At 24.1% G+C, this 15151-nt stretch overlaps 4 protein-coding genes across 6 annotated transcripts; 1 reads left to right on the top strand and 3 right to left on the bottom strand.

Moving 5' to 3' along the window:
* Positions 1-423: 423 nt before the first annotated feature.
* LOC122852925 (cytochrome b-c1 complex subunit 8) lies at positions 424-1220 on the bottom strand. Of its 3 annotated transcripts, none has more exons than XM_044153052.1 (3): positions 1150-1220; positions 666-830; positions 424-568 (listed from the first exon to the last, which is right to left on the bottom strand). In XM_044153052.1, exons 2-3 carry the CDS (start codon positions 817-819, stop codon positions 474-476), a joined length of 249 nt encoding a protein of 82 aa, XP_044008987.1. In that variant the 5' UTR covers positions 820-830; positions 1150-1220; the 3' UTR covers positions 424-473. The 3 variants fall into 3 exon arrangements, with proteins under 3 accessions (XP_044008987.1, XP_044008989.1, XP_044008988.1); XM_044153054.1 differs by lacking the exon at positions 1150-1220 and adding an exon at positions 1038-1056; XM_044153053.1 differs by lacking the exon at positions 1150-1220 and adding an exon at positions 930-1024.
* A 422-nt stretch (positions 1221-1642) lies between these two features.
* Positions 1643-3991, bottom strand: LOC122851060 (trypsin-4-like). The gene is made up of 6 exons (XM_044150110.1): positions 3776-3991; positions 3354-3602; positions 2991-3093; positions 2184-2503; positions 1847-2110; positions 1643-1786 (listed from the first exon to the last, which is right to left on the bottom strand). Exons 1-6 carry the CDS (start codon positions 3989-3991, stop codon positions 1643-1645), a joined length of 1296 nt encoding a protein of 431 aa, XP_044006045.1.
* Positions 3992-4552: 561 nt separating this feature from the next.
* On the top strand, positions 4553-11818 carry LOC122852918 (neuroblastoma-amplified sequence-like). Its single transcript, XM_044153045.1, has 3 exons — positions 4553-4743; positions 4899-10715; positions 10785-11818. The coding sequence occupies exons 1-3, from the start codon at positions 4651-4653 to the stop codon at positions 11184-11186; spliced, it is 6312 nt and encodes a 2103-aa protein (XP_044008980.1). The 5' UTR covers positions 4553-4650; the 3' UTR covers positions 11187-11818.
* Positions 11436-14814, bottom strand: LOC122852920 (heat shock protein 83). The gene is made up of 2 exons (XM_044153047.1): positions 14478-14814; positions 11436-13829 (listed from the first exon to the last, which is right to left on the bottom strand). Exon 2 carries the CDS (start codon positions 13827-13829, stop codon positions 11664-11666), a length of 2166 nt encoding a protein of 721 aa, XP_044008982.1. The 5' UTR covers positions 14478-14814; the 3' UTR covers positions 11436-11663.
* Between the last annotated feature and the right edge of the window lie 337 nt (positions 14815-15151).

Below are 15151 nucleotides of genomic sequence, written 5' to 3'. Positions count from 1 at the left end.
ATAATTAATATATCTATTATTAAATTTAAAAATTATTAGCTTGTATTTTTAAATTTTAAAAATTAAATAATTATATTAAAATAAATTGGGTCATTCTTTTTTAATTATTTTTTTATACAGGAAGTATCTTTGGATGATGGAAATTATCATCAATCATTGACCATGAAGAATCTAATTTTTCCTTGAGAATGTTTTTATAATACATTAAAAAAAAAATCAGGTTAATAAAATTATAAACAAATATTCAGGCAATTGTATAATAAAGTTTGAAATAATTATCAAAATAAATTTATCATGAAAAACGATTAAATAAATTTTTAAAGTAACTTGTTTTGTTTTAATTGATTTTAATAGATTTACAGTAACTCATTACATTTTCTTTTCTAAATTGAAATGAAAAATTGTAATCATATTGATAATATATTGTTTGTTTGTTTTTTTTTTTATTCAACTAGTTGTTTTTGCCAAGCTATTTAAACATCATTTTCATAGTCTTTTGGATTTTTTCTGATGAATTTTTCGTGTTCAGCATTAGCCCAAGAATAAACCATGTAAGATATGATGAATGCTAAAACAAGAAAAAAAAAATGATTATGTTAAATAGTATTGACTTAATTTGTGCAATGTTATATATTTAATAATAATTTTGTAATGAATTAACTTACGTGGAACAACTCGGAATACTTGTTCTCTCATTCTGCGAATAATGTTGGGGACACCATGACTGATTACTCCAGCGAATGCCTTTTGCTCATATGGACTGAGTCTGAAGTAGACAACACCTCTGATCTTGGCAAGATTACCAAAGTGAAGACCCATTTTTAATCTTGCTATAAATAACAAAACATACAAAAACAAATTACCAATCATGTGATTGTTTCAATAAAAATCTATAAAATATCTATCAGTTGCAAGAATCATAAGAGTACATCAAAATGTTGATGGTATTTTTATCAAACAAGCTGAACAATTTTTGACATTTATCAATGATCATGAACAAATTAAAATATACATTAAAATATTAAAATGAGAAATACAAAAATTTAATTGCTCGTGGAATATTGTTGAGCTATATGAAATTTTATAATGCCAATTGTTGAAACTATTTTATTGTTGTTATATAATAAATAATAAAATAAAGACACTTACTTGCTCCAACTTATTGAGAAAACTGCAAACAGCAAACTGAACATGTTTATTAATAAATCAAAACATATTACCAACATGAATAAAATTAATTGAAGTTGTATTGACAACAAACTTCAAGTCGTCAGCCATTTGATACAGTAAATTTCTATTTTATCGACTCTATTTATTTAAAAAATATTAATCAGCAAACTTGTGTGTGTTATTAAAAATTAAAACAAAATAAATTAAATTATTATTAACAATTGAAAATAATAAGAATTTTTATATATTTTATTGTTTTTTGTTACTCATTATTATTATTTTATTTTTTAAAATTATTAAATTATTACAATGACATTAAAAATAAAACAAATTATTTCATATCATTAAGTAAATATTAATTCTACGATAAGATTGAATATTTTTCTTCAAGTTTAAACAAATAAATCATTAAAAAATTTATTAAATATTGAAAAAAAAAAATTACATATTAAAATTTATAAAATTTTCTGTATTAATAATTAACAATTATATAGTTGATAAAATGACGATATAAAAAAACTCGAGTATACATTACTGGATTTTCCAATGTCGGTATATTTATAGACACCATTCCAATGACTCTTTCAAATGCAGTTAAAGGACTTCCTCCATCACCCTAAAATGATTCAAATATAGTAAATAAATTTGTAAATAAATTTTTTTTAAAAATAATTACCGGGGTTATTAGTGCACCAAATGTTTCTGGGGCTGCACATGATTGTCCCTCATGAAGTCCAATTGGTATAAAAGGTTCATAATATTGATGACATCTTTCACGAGATAAATCACGTACTCTAAGTCCCTGAAGATAACGTGATAATGGATCAGCCAATGTTGGTATTCCACCCCATCCAGAAAGCCATAAATCTTTACTTTTTAAATTATTTATTGGCAAACATCCTGGTCTTTGTTTACTTGTAAATACAATTTGCGTTGTCAACTGTAAATTAATTACAATTTTTAAATAATAAATTAATTTATTTTATATATAATTATTAATTTTTTATAATTACTATTAAAATTGCTAAATCATTTTGCCAATAATGTTCAATTCCTTTGTAATCTTCATGAAATATAATTAATTTAACTTGATGAATTGCACCATTTTCATCGATTCTATCTTCAGTGCCACTTAGTATTTCAAGATTGGCATATATAATACGTGGATTTTCAGCTGATATACAAGATGCTGTTGTTAAAATATGTTTATCTGAAACTATACTACCAGCACAAACATGATATTTCATAAAACGTATTGATACTTGATGAGGAAAATTAGTTATTGATACACTATTTCCTCCAGTAATTTTACTTGACTTTTTGCCATTTGAAACTATAAAAATTAACAATAATTAATTTAAAAAAAATAATATTTTATTTTTTTAATTATTTATACGTTCTTACTTGATATTAAAATGGCTATGCAAACAATAAAAATGAGAATATTATTTATTTTTTTATTCATCATTGTGACAATTCTTTATGACGACAAGTTTAAAACTGATATTTTATCTATCTCATTTGAAAAATAGATAAGAAATAACTACGATATTCTAAAAAAGCAATGATCATTATTAAAAATTTATAATTCTAGATAGTTTTATTATTTGAACAATTAATATTTACTTTGATGAAATAGATTTTTTTTAATTTTAACTCAACACAAAAAATAAATTCATATACACATTTCAATATAATTAAATTTTTTTATTATTTTGTTTGTCTAAAATTTATACATTTATGAATTAACAATTTCTTAAAGATAATTAATTAGTATTTAAATTTCATTTCATTTATCCAATCTTGGTAATGATCAATACTAGTAAAAATAGATATTTGATAAGTAACGACAGTTGACGTCAAAGAAACAATTCCAAATAATTTATTATAGCCAAATATAGTAACACGACTGCCTCCGTCACCCTGTAAAAAAATAAATAAATATTGTAAAATTTAATACTCAAATAATGCCAGTTTTAATATTCAATTAATTAATAATAATTAATAACATGTTCATCTCATCAATTTATAATAATATTCTCTTACATATATAATTATATATTACCTGTAACTTGTAAATTGTAATAATGTTATATAGTAAAAAGGAAAGAAATGTCAAGGGCGTAAACTTAATAAATAAATAAATAAATAAATAAATAAATAAAAATAATTATTATTATTACCTGTGTAACTGTAGATGTTTCAGTCAATGGATGAAAGCATTCTTGTGAGTTATGCAAATTATGTTTTATTTTGTTTGAACAAAATCGCTGCTTTATAAATTTAATAGCTATTGTTTTAAGATGTTTAAAATTATAATCTGGTAGTTTGCCCCAGCCAATAACGGTGCCTCTTCTTTCATTATGAATATTATTTAAATCTCTCATTGATAATACCTGACGACTTGCACTGAGTATCAATTGATTTTTCAACTAAAAAAAAAAAATAATATATTATTTATTAAATGATACGATAAAAATTTATTTTATATTAGTTATTTATTTTTTTATATTAGTTATTTGTATTTTTTTTTTATAAATACCCTGAGAATTGCAATATCATTGGTAAAAAATCTTCGAGGCGTATAATCTTTATGATACATTACCAGATGAACATCCTTTAAAAGATCGTCCATTTCTTCAAAATTTAATCGACTTGTGCCAGAATAAATTTGAAGATTACCATAAACAACACCAATCTGAGATGTAACACAACTGGCAGTTGTTAAAATGTCATATTCATTTATAATATTTCCAGTACATAAATGATGACCCCTATAAAGTATTGACACTGTTGATGGATGACTTGTAATAAATGCCATTTTACCACCATCTAATTTCTTCGGTATTTTTGCATTAACAACTACTTTTTTTTTTAAATAAAAACAATATATATTTTTATAAATAATAATCATTATTTGTAAAATAAAAAATATTAATATTACTTACGTAAATTAAAAAATGCCAAGAATAATATTAAAATTAATTTTTGATAATTATTATTCATGATTGTATTTTTTTTGCTTGATATTTTTTTTAGAAAAAATTAATTTAGTTTCAACTTCTCTATATATATTGCCAAGTTATTATCAAATTGTAAATATAAAAAATTGTTTTTTTCTTTTTTAATCCTAATGTACATATTTTTTTTAGTGGGATGATTTTTTAACTCAGCTATTTCTATAAATCACTGTTAAATAAACACACGTGTTGTTTATCATTTTTTAAATTTTATATAAAACAACTAAAATATTATTCTTAATGAGCATTAAAATTTTCCCGGTTTTTTAACTTGAACCAATAAACTAAAACCACGGTGTTTATTGGTGCTTACATATGTCGAAATATGTGTGAGTAAAAATAAAAAAAAATATATCGCTGTCACTGTAACAATAACAAATAACAGAGGTTATTCTTAAAAAATTGTATATTTTTTATTTGTCAATTAAACAATAAATAAATGTAAAAATAAAATTAAAAAATGGATAATAATCTAGAAAATTCTGATAATAATGAATCAATTCTTTATGAACTAGTTGAATATCTGGTAAAAATTCAAGAGCCTGAATTAATAGTAAGTTTTTTTTATATAAATAAATATACAAAAAATAAAATATCTATCATCCAGATGTTAATGAATTTTTCCATCAACAATTACTCTAATAATTTTTCTAAAAAAAAAAATATATATATTGTAAATAAATAACACTTGTTTTTTTGTTTTTTAAGAAATGTAAAAATGACAGTGCAATATTATCAACAACTGGAACAATTAAAAATGCTCTTAGATATCTTAACAATAGATATTCATTACCAGAAAGTATATCACAACAAATAAGTTTAACATTACCATGGAAATTTACAACTGGTGATAATGGACGTTTACTTGGAATATTACAAGATAATTATATTGACATAAGAAGATCAAAAGATGAATATACAACAACAATTGGTAAAGCATCAATACCAAAAGATGCATTTCCACAATGGAGAAAATTATCATGTAGTCCAGATGGTACAATTATTGTTTTAGCATCAAGTAATGGCTATTTATCATTTTACAATTCATTGGGTAATAATACATATAACATAAGTCCAAAAACAATATCACAAAATCCAGATATACTTGAAGCTGGTGATGCAATATCATCAATTATGTTTAAAAATGATATATCAACAATTAATAATGACAATAATAAATGGACATATGAATTGTTATTAGTAACATACAGTGGTTTATTAAAATCATATTTCATATCAACAAATGAGTATAAAAAAAATTATGAATTTTCATTTGGTAATTTTTATAGACAAGGTGTTAATGCATTTGTTTATGATAAAAAACATAATATATATATTGTTGCTGGTAATAGTATAACTAAAAGTTTATCATCATCACCAGCAGCAAATAATGGCTTGACATCATGGAGACCATTAAATGATGAACCATTTTTTAAATTATCATTTGCATTTGATGATGATAGTATTAAAAATAAACCATCATTATGGAATTTAATACCAGTATTTAATACACCACCAGAACCAATTATATTTCGTATAAGTATATCACCAAATTATAATAATTTAGTATGTCTTCATACTGATGGTACAATATCACTTTGGTATTTACCAAGTTTAAAATTATATAAAAAATGGAAATTACATGAACAACCAAATTACAATATTCATAATTCAATTGATAATAAAAAAAAGATTAAAAAATTTCCAACTGGTCTTAGTGAATTTCATCCAATTGATATTGGCTGGTGGTCTGATTATGCTATTATTATTACGAGATATTGTGGTACTGTTACAGTATGTTCAATGAATAATTTAACAAATTTACTTGGTAATAATCCAGAATTTTTATATGGACAACCACAAATATCAGAATTTAATATTGGTAAAGGTTTTTTATGTCTTGATTGTGAAACAATTATAAATAGCAAAAAAAGAAATAATACAAAAAGTAATAATAGTGCTGATTTATCTGATAGTGATAAAGATAATGATGATGTTGATGATAATGATGATGAGGATGATGATGATTTAGAAAAAATAACATTAATAAATTATACAACAAATTTAGTTAATAATATATTATATTCAATGACTGATATTGAAAAATTTCAACCAAAAAGAAAGAAGCTAAAAATATTACAAAGAACATATAGATTATTGGGATTAAAAAGTACAACACCTGAAGAATTATATACAAGAAAAATAAATATTGAAAAATATGAAGAAGCATTAGAACTTGCTAGTTCTTATAATTTAGATAAAGATTTAGTTTATCAAACACAATGGAGAAAATCTGATTTTTCAATAAATTCAATTAAAAATCATTTGAGTAAAGTTAGTAAAAGATCATGGGTACTTAGTGAATGTATCATACGTGTACCAGATACACTTGATGCTGCTAGAGAATTATTAAATTTTGGTTTAAAAGGTGCTAATTTTGAAACATTTATGGCTATTGCTGATTCTGATGATGGTAAATTTGTCATTGATGATGATGAAGATGCTGATACAAATGAAATTAATAAAGAATTAGATGAAACAAGTAAAAATTTAATTCAAATGCAAAAAATTAATAAAATATTACGAACAATTGATTTAAAAAATTTATCACAATCACAAAAAGAATTAATAAATTATAGAAAAAAATTGCTAAATCATTTAGATAAATTAAAAACATATGAAATTATAATTGATAATATAAAAAATTATAATAAAATTAATTATCAAGAATTTCGTAGTTTATCTATTGTTGAAAATGCAATTAAATTTTCAAAAAATTGTAATTATAGTGCTGTTGAAATATTATTTACTTATCATGGTACAAGTTTAATGCCACATTGGCTTGGTATTATTAGTTGTTTTCCTGAAACATTGAGTCCATTGGAATATTCAAAGCTACTACCAAAATGTGATGATGATGGTCAATTATATTTACTAAATCAACGTGAATTAAGACCAATGGATTGGTCAGAAAAATGTGAATTTAATGATATTATTGAAGAGCCAAATGATGACGGTTCTGATGTAATTTATGAAGCTGAACCTGGTCTATCATCATACAAAAATACTGAACTCACAATGGATTTATTACGTAAATGGTATAAATCAAGAGCATATCAAATTGAACGTGATTGCAGTATCGTTGAAAATTCATTGGAATTAATTAAAATTGGTAAAAGCCATAAAATAACTGAACTTGAATATTTATTAGTTGAATTAGAAACACTTGATGATTTAGTTTATAAATTATATCTTGATAATATGTCATTAGTTCAACTTGAAAAATTACATGATTTGGATAAAATTAAATTACTCATGTCAACATCAGAAGATGAAAAAACATTTATAAATGGAATTAAAAATTATATTATACCATTTATAGAGAGAAAAAAAAAATATTTAGGTGGTAAATTAGATAATAAATTATTGCCAAATTATTTAATAATGTTGAGTCAATGTAATTTAAATTTACCAGCTTTATTCTTCAAACAATTGACAAATGATATTGAGTTAATTGATTACATTGATGATATTATGGCTGTTGGATTAAATTGTATTTATTCATGTACAAATCATGATTGTTATGATAAAGCTAAAGAAATATTTGAATCAATTCCAAAGCCACTTGGTAGCAAAGATATTGGTGGTACAATGAGCCCAATGGAAGAACTTGAAAAAGAACTTGATTGTTTAAAAATATTAAATAAATATCATGTTAAATCAACACTTAAATTTATCAATGAAAATAAAAATGAAGCTGAACAAATTAAATTAATATTAAATGACATGGCAAATTATTTAAAAGAACAATTTGAATTATCAGAAAATCAAGATTCTTGGAATGAATTATTAAATGACATGTTGGATATACAATCGTTTATATTTAAAACAATTGATATTGATACTTGTTTTGAAATATATTTATGGACAAAATTATCATCTGGAATAAAATTAAATATACAAAGTTGTAAAACACTTATTGAAACTAAAAAAAATGAAAAATCATTATTAAAAGTATCATACAATAAAGCTGTTGATTTAATATTAGAAGCAACTAGAGAATATTTTGATACATGTAAAAATTCAAATGATGTAAATATGGAATTAGCTAAAAATTGTTTACATTTAATTGACGATGATAATTTATTAATTAAAAAAGAATATGATTTAATAAATTCACTTCAAATACTTGAAGAATTTAATATAAATATTTTACCATTACATGTACGTTTATGTCCAGATAAAATTAAATTAATTGAAAATTGTTTAAACAATTCAATAAATGGATATAAAAAAATTAATAAAATATTAAAACTTGCTGAGTATTTAAATATTGATAGTAAAAATAAACGTTTACGTGAAGGTAAAATATTACAATTAATTGCAAATAAATCATTTGAAAATAATGACTTTGGAATATGCTCAGATATATGTAAACAATTAATTGATAATTGTTATTATTCAGCATGGAGTATTATACAAAAACTTGGCTATTCAAATGACTATACTGATTTATCATTTCGTCAAAAATGTTTATGGTTTGCTATAACATATGGTCCAAATAATATACTTGAAGATTCATTACGACAAATGCATTTAATTGAAATACAATTATTAAATAAAAATATTGATAATTGGATTACAATACATGATGAAGATAATAAAGATAATGATAAAGATGATGATGATGATGATGGAGAAGATGAAGATGATGATTTTACTGATGCAATAACAACACCACAAATTGAAACAACAAATGCATTTGTACCAAATATTATTGAACAATCAACTGACATTGTTAAAAATTCAGCAAATATATTTAAAAATTCAACAATTGGAATATTTAAAAATGTTAGTAATCATAATTTTTGGATTAAAAAATTAAATTTAAATACAAATAATATATGGGAAAATTCATATGAAGTTGAGGATAATGTATCACAAGAAAAATTACGTGGTAATGTACAAAGTTTTCCTTATTTTTATCAATCAATTTATGATAATTGTTTAACAAGTAGAATTGATACAAAATATACAAAATATTCAATGCCAGATATTGATAATACAAAGTTAAAAATATGTCAAACATTATTAAGAGTAACAATACTCAATGAAACAGCATGTTATGGCTATGAAATTAATGACATTGATCATTTATTTGTACAATTATCTGGTCATATTATGCCTGATGATTGGACTCTTGGTTTATCATATTTATTAAATATTAAAAATCAACGTATTGATAATGCAAATCAAGTTTTTCAAAGCTTATTAAATACTGAATTATATTTACAAACAGCTATTTATTATTTTTCATTAGAGTTATTTAAAAAATTAAATCTAAAAAAAATTAAAAATTTATTATATTGTAATCCAAATGATTTGATGGAAAATATGAAAATAAAAATTCAAGAAAATAAAAATGGAGAAATTGAAAAAGCCTTGAATTATTGGCATGAAAAACTTGATAATTTAAATAAAGATCATCAAGTTGAAAAAGTTGATAAAGGATTGGAGCAAGAAATTGAGTTTGATAAAGATAAACAAGTTGATGAAATTATTGATGATGAGAATATATTTAAAAATGATAAAATAATTGAGGAAATTGTTGATGATACAAAAGTGGAAGGATGGGATGACCAAGAGTTTGATATTGATGATGATGCTCAATCAGAGAAAGAAAAGAGACATGAATTAAATATTAAAGAAGATATTATTGATGATGATGATGATGATGATGTTGAAAGTGTTAATCATGTTAAGCAAGAAGAAATTAATCAAATTAAAAATGTAGAGATGGTACAGGAGGATGAATTAGTTAATTATAAAAATATGATTGATCAGAAAAAACAAGAAGAACAAATTGAAGAAGGTTGGGACAATGAATTTGATATTGAAGATGAATTATTAAATGAAGAGTCTGAAATTAAACATGTCAGTGAAAATACAGAAAAAATTGATGATGGTTGGGATCATGAATTTGAAATAGAAGATGAAAAAATTGATGCAACTGATAATGTAATTTTAAATCAAGAAGACAACACAAATTCTCTAAGTAGCTTGTATGAAAGTAAAGTTTTTAAAATGACAACTACTTCAGCTGATGCTGAAGAGAATAGTGGATGGAATGACAACTGGGATGATTTTTCTGATCACAGTGAGAGTACTGAAAATAAAAATATTACTCAACTTGAAAGACCAGTTGATTCTCAACAATCAGAAAACGCTGAAGATGAAAAAATGCCAATTAATGATGATATTAAAACTGAAAAAGAAAGATTTAATATTATAAAAAATTTAATATCAAAAATTAAAACAAAAAATGATTATATAAAAATTAAAAATACTATTAAAAAATGGCCTGTATTTGTTGATCCAGCATTCACATCAGTTGATCAACATCCAGCATTTGGTCTCATTGAATCTGTTAATTTATTTTTTACAAACAAAACAAATTCTAATTATGAGGAATTAATTCTTCAAGAGTACAAAGAAATTTTACATCAACAAGCAATTCCTTCCAAGGTAAATTTATAAATTTTTTTTTCAATAAATTAATATGTATTTTAAATAATTTATTTTTTTATATTTCAGCTGCTTGAAGAATTCATCAAATATTTTGATGTTAAATGCACAAATGAGGATAAAATATATCTCAGATTATTAACAACAAATTCCAGTCTTTACGAGGAAGCCATCAACATGATAAAAAATCAAAATCAAATAAATTATTCATTACCAATACTTGAAGAGATATTTTTCAAAAATTTAACATCATCATTTTCACCCCATCATGAAATTTACAATAAAATTATTGCAGAAATGTTTTTAAATCATAGTCTACCTGAGATTGAGCAAAATATAAAATTATTAATCAACAAATTAATTGAACAAAAAAATATTCCAATAGCTATTGCACTTTGGAATCAGCTGACAGGTATACCTCCAGCATTGTCAACATTTGAAAGTTGCTTAAATCTTTTCAACAGAAAATAATTTAAATAATGTAAATATTTTTTCAATAAACAAAAAAATATATTTATCAATATTTGAATTATTATTTCAAGTTATTTGTCTGAAATAAATTTATGTACATTAATTTTTATTTAATATAAAAAACATTTATTCAATAAATACATTTGGATGTGTTTTAAAATAAAAAACCATTAAAAAAATTATTTTAATTTTTCTTTTTATTTATTTATTATTACGATGAAATTATAGCAAAAATGATATTGACCTACGTATTATTTGGTATTTTATTTATATAAAAAAAGAAAAAGAAGAAAAAAAAAAAACATGAAGTCTAGGAATGATTTAATCAAGTCATGAAATGGATAAACTTTAACGTATGTTAAAATGAAGAAAAAAAAAAAAAAAACAAGATCACAATGTTAATGACCCAGTTAAAATTTGTTATTGTTGATATATTGTTGTGTAGTTGTTATTTTTTTCAGTCTAAAAGTGATTAAATTAATCAACTTCTTCCATACGTGATGCATCTTCACCATCAGCTTCAACAGCTGGAGCTTCATCAGCAACCTTTGGCTCTTCAGCAATTGGTTCATCATCATCAATACCAAGACCAAGTTTGACCATACGATAAATACGTGCAGCATGTACTTGTGGTTCTTCCAAACTAAAACCAGATGATAATAATGATGTTTCAAAAAGAAGAACAACTAAATCTTTAACTGATTTATCATTTTTATCAGCATCAGCTTTTTGTCTGAGTGTTTCAATGACTGGATGATCTGGATTAATTTCCAAATGTTTTTTAGCAGACATATAACCCATGGTTGATGTATCTCTGAGTGCTTGTGCTTTCATGATTCTTTCCATGTTAGCAGTCCAGCCATATTGTGATGTAACAATACAACATGGTGAATCTACAAGACGATTTGATACAACAACTTTTTCAACTTTGTTGTCAAGAATTGTTTTCATGGTTTTACAAAGTTCTTCAAATTTAACTTTGTCTTCTTCCATTTTTTTCTTTTCTTCTTCATCTTCTGGTAATTCAAGACCTTCTTTTGTAACAGATACAAGTTGTTTACCATCAAATTCTTTAAGTTGTTGTACAACATATTCATCAATTGGTTCAGTCATATAAACAACTTCAAAACCACGTTTCTTAACACGTTCAACAAATGAACTGTTTGCAACTTGATCTTTACTTTCACCAGTGATGTAGTAAATGTGTTTTTGATTTTCTTTCATACGACCAACATATTCTTTCAATGCACAACTTTCTTCACCAGATGATGATGTATGATATCTCAACATATCAGCCAATTTATTACGGTTGGTGCTATCTTCATGAATTCCCAATTTCAAATTTTTACTAAATTGTTCGTAGAATTTTTTGTAATTTTCTTTGTCTTCACTGAGTTCTTCAAAAAGTTCAAGACATTTTTTGACAAGATTTTTACGAATAACTTTAAGAATTTTATTTTGTTGTAACATTTCACGTGAAATATTAAGTGGTAAATCTTCACTGTCAACAACACCCTTCATGAAGTTAAGATATTCAGGAATGAGTTCTTCACAGTTGTCCATGATGAATACACGACGAACATAAAGTTTAATGTTGTTCTTACGTTTTTTATTTTCAAAGAGATCAAATGGCATACGACGTGGTACATAAAGAAGAGCACGGAATTCAAGTTGACCTTCAACTGAAAAATGTTTTACAGCAAGATGATCTTCCCAGTCATTGGTGAGTGATTTGTAAAATTCACCATACTCATCATGAGTAATATCATCTGGGTTTCTTGTCCAGATTGGTTTTGTTTTGTTGAGTTCTTCATCTTCAGTATATTTTTCTTTGATGGTCTTCTTTTTTTTTTCTACTTTCTTTTCTTTATCTTCTTCTTCATCTTCACCAACATCTTCAATTTTTGGTTCAGCATCTTCTTCAGCTTTTTTTTCTTCTGCTGGTTTTTCTTCTTCAGCTTCATCTTCACTCAATTCTTTTTCACGTTCTTTTTGTACAACCAATTTAATTGGATAACCAATGAATTGTGAATGTTTTTTGACAATTTCTTTGATTTTACTTTCTTCAAGATATTCAGTTTGATCTTCTTTAATGTGAAGAACAATCTTGGTACCACGTCCAAGTGGTTCAGAGTTGTCAGTACGTACAGTGAATGAACCACCAGCTGCTGATTCCCAAATGTATTGTTCATCATCATTGTGTTTTGATGTAACAGTTACTTTATCAGCAATAAGATAAGCTGAATAGAAACCAACACCAAATTGACCAATCATAGAAATATCAGCACCAGCTTGAAGAGCTTCCATAAATGCTTTTGTTCCTGATTTGGCAATTGTACCAAGATTGTTGACAAGATCAGCTTTGGTCATACCAATACCAGTATCAATGAGGGTCAAGGTACCTTCTTCTTTGTTTGGAATAATCTTGATTGAAAGATCCTTGCCACTGTCAAGTTTGGTTGGATCAGTGAGTGATTCATAACGAATTTTGTCAAGAGCATCACTTGAGTTAGAAATCAATTCACGAAGAAAAATTTCTTTGTTTGAGTAGAAGGTGTTGATGATCAAACTCATCAATTGAGCGATCTCAGCCTGGAAGGCAAAGGTCTCAACTTCACCGGTAGTCTCCATTTGTTCAGGCATCTGTAATTTATTACACAAGGACAAATTAGTTTTTGTTTTATTTAAATTAAAAAATAAAAATTATTTATTAAATATTAATTTGTCTTTCAAGAAATGAATCATTTAAATGCAAATGAATTTGTCAAGGAAAAAAAAAATTATTATTATTATGATGGATGGCATCACCACGCGATCAATATATTTTTTTTTTTTTCAAATAAAAACTATGATATAAAAAAACATATAATTATTTAAATAATATATACAAATAAAAAAAAATTATGTCACTTTTTACATGAAAAAAAAAAAAAAAATTATTGATCGGTTAAATTATAAAATTTTTGAGGTTACAAAACGAAATTAATACGATGACAAAAAATGCCAATTATCATCACTTTTTTTACAAATATAAATTGGCTCATAATTAATTAAGAATTTAAATATTATTTTAAGTTAATTAAAACGATAATTTAATTATAAGGTAAATGTATAACAAGCCACCAAAAAAGGTAAGCATCATTTTCAAGAAAAAAAAAAAAAAATGGCATTTTATTTATGCTCATTTTTTTTAATTTGTAATTATTTATTTATAAAATATAAGTTACCAAGATAAATAAGCTTAAATTCAACAAAATAAAATAAAAATTAATAAAAATTTAATTTACTTACTTTCAATTGTAATTGATATAATGCTAATAGAGAAAAAAACGTTTAAAACTTGATTGAAACACAGAAAACACGCTTGGTACGATATCTCACAAGATAGTAATATGCCGCGCCGTGTTCAAGGCCATTTATATACCCTCGGTTGTTCCGGAATATTCTCGAATTTTCTCGAATGTTTTGGTCAACTGACTACCAAACATCCGGTCAATACCGCAACACTATCAACATTTTTTATCATTAAAAAAAAATTATTAATAAACTGTATTGACAAAATATAATTAAGAAAATATTATTTTATATTTTTTTGGTAATTTAAAAAATTATTTGTCAAGTTTTTGTTGCAATAAAATTTGTTAATTCGTTGGCTGGTCAAGTAGTATTTCCGGCATTTGTTAAGGACGCATGCTCCAAAGCATCTTTTGGATTGTTTTGGATTAAAATAAATATATAAATATGCATATAGGAAGCTGATAAAAAATTCATAAATATTTGCATCATGCTTTGTATTACATCATTTCACCTATTTTATTAAATTATAAAAATTAATAATTAAACAATAAATAATGAATGATTATTTAATCAATGTCAATTTATGTCAATTTGAAAAAATAAAATTTATATCATCTAGTGACTTTTTTTTTTCTTGGAAATGCCATTAATTTCGAATGATCATTTAA

Source organism: Aphidius gifuensis, linkage group LG3, assembly GCF_014905175.1.
Source record: "Aphidius gifuensis isolate YNYX2018 linkage group LG3, ASM1490517v1, whole genome shotgun sequence".
Taxonomy (NCBI): Eukaryota; Metazoa; Arthropoda; class Insecta; order Hymenoptera; family Braconidae; genus Aphidius; species Aphidius gifuensis.
The sequence above is the reverse complement of the archived record's forward strand: the minus strand, read 5'-3'. Positions and strand labels throughout refer to the sequence as shown.